The sequence below is a fragment of the Neolamprologus brichardi genome, chromosome 16 (genome assembly GCF_056152115.1).
Source record: "Neolamprologus brichardi isolate AB-2024 chromosome 16, ASM5615211v1, whole genome shotgun sequence".
NCBI classification, from domain to species: domain Eukaryota; kingdom Metazoa; phylum Chordata; class Actinopteri; order Cichliformes; family Cichlidae; genus Neolamprologus; species Neolamprologus brichardi.
This window is the reverse complement of record NC_142119.1, coordinates 19634214-19640213: the sequence shown is the minus strand read 5'-3', so window position 1 is coordinate 19640213 and position 6000 is coordinate 19634214. Positions and strand designations below refer to the sequence as shown.

At 41.5% G+C, this 6000-nt stretch overlaps 1 protein-coding gene across 4 annotated transcripts in view; it reads right to left on the bottom strand.

Annotated features, from left to right (window-relative positions):
* Positions 1 to 1782: 1782 nt before the first annotated feature.
* Positions 1783 to 6000, bottom strand: part of il1rapl1a (interleukin 1 receptor accessory protein-like 1a) — a 163573-nt gene continuing 159355 nt past the window's right edge. For 3 of the 4 annotated variants that reach the window (XM_087829945.1, XM_087829947.1, XM_087829946.1), the window contains exon 11: positions 1783 to 4044. In XM_087829945.1, coding sequence (XP_087686071.1) covers positions 3323 to 4044 — 722 coding nt within the window. In that variant the 3' untranslated portion in view covers positions 1783 to 3322. Of the gene's footprint in view, positions 4045 to 4466; positions 4512 to 6000 lie in introns of all 4 variants that reach the window. The other variant, XM_087829948.1, reaches the window with a different exon arrangement.

Below are 6000 nucleotides of genomic sequence, written 5' to 3'. Positions count from 1 at the left end.
TCAGACACCCGTTGTAGGTAGTGTGTATCCCCAGGAGATGGCACTGTTTGTCAGCACTCACCCACCAAAGTGCAGGCAAATGTCAGGCGTCAACTGAAACTGCCTGGCCTTAAGCCAAGCTGTTTCTTATATCAGCACCTTTTTTTTTTTTTTGTTAAAGGTTTATCTTCACTTGGCATTTCTGGCTCTATCTGAAAGGCAGTGAACATTAGGAGAGAGCAAGGGTGAGAGCATGCAGCAAACCTATTCAGGTAGCTTCAAACCAGAGAATTTCATGGTGCTTGTTTTAGACACCGTTTGATTTCCATTGTTACCTGTATGTTTGTATGTCACACTTCTCTCAAATGGCCAACTAAGCTAGTTCACAATTACAGAGTTCAAGTCATTGAAGTTGTTTGTTTTTGTTTAACTTTGCCACCAGGGGGGATTTGTGACAGAACGATAGCAGTAAGGTTAAAAAGGGAAGGTTTGCAACATGGTAGCGAGGCCTGCTATGACGTATAGCTTGGTGATGGTGGTGCTGACAGACAGGAGACTGAGCTGGAGGTTGAAGAGTTGAAGATGCTCAGATGCTTCTTTAGTAGTGGAAAGGATTAGAAATGAGCACATCAGAGGGAAAGCTCAGGTCGAGTGTTTTGGAAAGTTAAAGGTGCAAGACTGAGATGGTCTGAACATGTACAGAGGAGGGATAATGGTTATACTGGACAAAGGGTGTTGAAGATGGAGCTGCCAGGAATGAGTGAAAAGAAGAAGATCACAGAGAGAGATTCATGGATGTAGTGTAGGAGCACATGCGGAGGGTTGGTGTGACAGAGGCGAATGCTAGGGAGGGCAACATGGAGGCAGATGATCTGATGTGGCGACCCTATGAGGCACAGCTGAAAGAAGAAGAAGAGCTGCTCATTTCAGTTTCATTTTTATTCTTTTAAAAAATAATTTAGTTTTTATTAGTTTCAGGGTTTTTATTGTCTCAGTGGTTCTTTGTTTTGTTTTTTAGTACGAATAAGTATTTGTCAGAGGCAAGTTTTTAAAAAGTTCAGACTAGAAGTTATGATACAAAAAGTTTTTGTTTTGCATGAACTGATGAGCTGACATGTTTTTCCACACCTATTTGCAGTGTTTTGTTTAGTTCTAGTTAAATTCCATGATTTACATCCATGCTATCTAATACCAGAACATCTCCTTTAAACAGTCTGCTTATCTGCCTTTCTCCTTTCTTCACTGCACTGACATTTTGCTGCAAGAAAGAATAATTATCAGTATAATTACGTAATGTGTTTCTTGACAGGATGAGGAAATAGAGGACAGAGGAATATGATTAGATCTGGCATATTTCTAGACACAACTATACCATAGGGTCAAGAAACGTGCCCGTCTCTTCTCTTAGAGGGCAAATGTAGTTGCAATGATTGTACACACATGGACACCACCTTCCAATGAGTCTAGTATTACAGCATTTCGGTGTTATCCACCAGAAAGAGCAGCTGGATCATAGACTGTATAGAAAGATCTTTATAACGTCTATGAACTGGACGTTCAAGGCACAGTTTGTTTAAAGACTTATTTCAATAGTACTGAAACACTTGTTCATTTACCCTGTGCCAGATTTCCCAGGGCTGATCACTGATTCAAATGTCCTGTTTCACATCTGGTGGATGTAGCTGACTCTAGCCATTACAAAATCATGTGGTAATGAAAAAAAAAAAGCGTTATGAATTACCGCTGGTTCAACTTGGACACAAAAGGAAAACATCAAAAGGAAATCAATGTTTTTAATGTGCAGTGAGAAAGTAAGGGCAACTGATCATGATTGTGTTTCTATAAAGATAGACATTTCTTTCCAAGTGAAAATTGTGTTTATATATTTATATAAATATCTATATTATATATAGAATACATATCTATTTGCTATGCATACTCAAAAATCACACCTTCAAATATATGTAAAAAGTCTTTCAAAACACAAAAGGAATTCTTTTCTTTCCTTAAACATGAACTATCCATATGAACCAAATGAATTATCAGGATGGGAATAATACTGTTTTTTTTTTTAAACCAAAACATTGAAAATGCTTTACCTTTGAATCTAGAAGAGCAGACGACATTTTTTTGTCATGTGGGATTCAAAAGCCACCTTAATCTCTTTAACAAACCAGGAGCCACACCGAAGGGCACAAAACCAGCATAACACTTATACACAAATCCTCTTTCTATGGAAGATGAAATGCAAATAAGTATGACATCTCAAGCAAACTCTTTTCAGTTATAAAAATAGAATTCTTTTTAAAATAATCTACAGATTTCTTTTTAAGGTGAGGCATTTCACTATCACTCTAAAACAGCAAGGCTGTTTGTTTCAATAGAAAATATGAAGCTTTAGAGAGAGATCTGCCAGTCTATCTGCTTGGAGAGGACGAGCGCTGCTCCCCAACCACTCCTCCTTTTCAGTCCCACGAGACAATATATTTTTGCCAGCTTCTCCTTCTTTTTGCATATTCTATTTTTTTTTTTTAAAAAAGAGAGAGTTTCCTTTTAAACTAGATACACCTTTTACAGGTAAACGAAAACAAGTTTTAGCTCCTCAAAGCTCCTGAAATGTCCAGGCGTTTCCCAAAGTTCGAAAAAAAAAAAAAGTTCTCTTTAAACAACAAAGATTTTTAAACAAACAAACAAAGGAACACAACAGCGCACGCACATGTCATATTGGCTTTCCTATCGAGCGTGTTACAAAATAAGAAATAAAAAAAGAAAAAGAGACAAAAAAAGAGAAAAAGATTAAAAATATACAACTCTTTATGACAAGTTAAAGCAAAAGTCCTACATTAGAGAAGGCAACAAACATGATTGAATAAAATAAACAAAAGAACAAAACAGGAAAACACTGATGCTACAAATAAATTGAAATATATGTACAGACCCTGTTTTCCTTTTGCTTGTATGGATGCAATTTCTTGTATCTGTGTATGCGTGTGTGTGTGCATTGGTTCCTGTGAATAATTGCCATAGTGTGTTGGTTCTTCACCATGGAGTCCTTGTGAGTCCATTTCTCGCTAGTTAATGAAACAGTGTGTTCGCATTATCCCCTGTAGTTCCACATAGAAAACATCCTCTCGAAACGAGGTGCAGTCCGAATGAACAACAAGACAAACCACGTCCAGGAACCTGCTTTACCTCCATGACTAGCTGCCGGAGCCATACGGATCCAAATGCTTTTTGCCATAATCACAACCTCGAACTGTGTTCCTAAGAACTGCCAGACTGTAACCTCGTCATGTCTGACGTTGACCAATCTTCCTAAAGCTGGCGCCGAGTCTGCTTGCCATTACCAGATGACGCTGGAGATGCTGGTTTCCCTGGGCAGCAGAGGGAGCATGGCGTTGTTGGCGTGCCCCTCCTCCAGACTGTGCTCTCGGCTCTTCCCGGGTGGCCTCTGTCCGTTCAGCAGTGTGAGTGGGATGTTGCAGTAGGTGTGCTGGTTTCCCAGAGATGAGAGAGGTGGCAAGGTCCCTCCTGGGGGCATGTCGTACTCGTAACTGCGGTAGTAGTGTTTCTGCCTCATGGTGGTGTGGTAGGTGCTGTGGAACGAGGAGCGCAGCTCTGGGTGGGCGGTGGCCATGGCTGTGGAAGTGGCTGCCGCCATGGACATGGCAGAAACAGTCTGCAGCTCTCCGAATGGGCCCTGCTCGCTGACGTCTAGTGCCGCCTCATGCGTGAGCATGGGCTCCGTGCGTCTGAAGGGCATCTCATACTGCAGCTGCTTCCAGAACTTGGAGTTGAGCTTGTTGCTCTTGGTTCCACGCCATTTGATGACAGTAAGGGTCTTAATGGTGTGTTTAAGCGCCTCCACTTCCTGGTAGTTCATGATTCCGCGCAACTCGGCACATTCGATCAGGATGACTTTGATCTCACCCGTCACCAGCATGTTGCGCAGTCGCGTCTCCAGCTCAAAGATGCTCCAGCCTCGCCGCACTACGTAGTTGGGTGTCATAACTATGATGAGGCGTTTGCTCTGGTCTACACAGCGGGCCACGTCCTCGATGTAGGCTGCGGGAAAGAAGCGGTAAGGAAAGAGAAGAGCAAAAATTTATGTGACACAAGTGTGGCAAAACATTGCAGTGAGCATTGTTTTCACCTAATGAGAACAGGGCCACAACACAGTGATGGATGAACACACAGACAGCATCAGACACAAAACACAAGACAGTGACAGGTATCTGGTCTACTAACACCCGTTTAATATGGAGCTTTAAGTGTGCACAAAGGTGCAGCATATAAATTAACATTTTATGCACATAGAGCAGATCCATATGGCTCTAACTGCAAACCAGTGATTGATAAAGCTGCACACTTTATAGGATTAGGGCTGAGCTCGCTATTGAATCGGGCCTGATGTTTCAGATCACACAATGGTGCCACTCTAAGCATGAAAGCAGCTGATGCAAGAGGAAAAGACCGAAGGCGAGTACCTCTAAAGAGCCGCGTGTCATCCTGGTAATGCTCATTGGTGAGACCTAAACATAAACATTTTAACATTCAGGTCACAGGCAGAACACATTACAGACACAGAAACATGCTCAACACTGTCAGAAGCGTGGCTGCGTCCCCTCTCAGTCATCTTTTTATTTCACATACGATTAATCACATACCATGTTTCTCTGATTGGACATTCATCTGCAATGATTTTACTTGGCAGTGGTGCTGGCAGCAATTTTCTTTTGATTAAAGGATAGAAGCGGCTCAGTCAGCAGGGCTCAGAGCCTTCACACATTACCCACTGATGTTTAATTCTGTCTGGACCAGCTAGGACGTGTTTGCGTTTTATCTTTCTCACATGAAGCCTACAGTAGAAACACACAGCATCGCTACTAACTAGAGCACACTGTGTACCACTGGCAAAGACAGACTGCTAAACAGAGTTAGCACGCATGAGAATATGTTCAGACAGAATTTTCATGGATTTATTAATACATGGATAAAAACCAGCGAGGATGATAAATTTGCTCAATATATCGGCTCCCGGTACACACCGCATACTGTATTCCCATATCTGTAGTACACAGTATGGGAACAGCTAGTGAGAAATGCTATGATCTAGTGCTTTAATCCAGAGAGGTTTGAGACAATACAAGAAAAAAAGGGTTCTTGTTGACAGTATTGCATTGAATATTGCATTTCCCTCCTCTTCCCTTATTTTAACTTTGAAATATTCATCTATTCATCACTTGTGAGCATCCTCTACTTGATTCTGCCCTGACAGCACCGGACATTGAAACACAAGACAGTGACGGTGGAAAAACAATGGTGAAAACAAACAACACAGACAAAACAGACTGTGACAATCTATGTATATGTATATGTATACATGTACCCTGCTTCCAAAGAAATTAACAATCTCCAATAATGGTAATTTAGTTTTAATGAAAAGACAGAACATCAACCAAATTCCAGAAAAAAGACATTATATAAAAGTCACAGATTGAAAGAAGTATTTGATGCCTAAGCAAAACATGACTTGGTACTCTGTAGAGAAAGCCTCGTTGGTAAGCACCAGAGAGATGTGGGATGGATATTGGCCCACTCCTCTTTATAGAAACTTTAAATCCTTTACATTTCTTGGCTGCTGCTTGGCAACTCTAAGCTCCCTCCACAGTTTGTTTATAGGTCTGGAGATTGGCTAGGCCTCTCTGTGACCTTAATGTGCTTCTTCTTTAGATCTGTTGTTGCCTTGGTGGCATGTTTTGGGTCATTCTCATGCTGGAAGACCCATCCATGACCCACCTTCAGTGTTCTGACTGAGCAGGGAAACAGCCCAAAAGTATAATATTTCCACTTCAGTGGAGGATGGTGATCCTTTGGTTATACTCAGTATTTCTCTTCCTCCAAACACGGCGGGTCGAGTTGATACCAAAGAGCTTGATTTAGGTTTCATTTGACCACAGCACTTTCATGCATGCCTTCTCTGAATTATTTAGATGCCCACTAGCAGAGATGGGCCTGTAG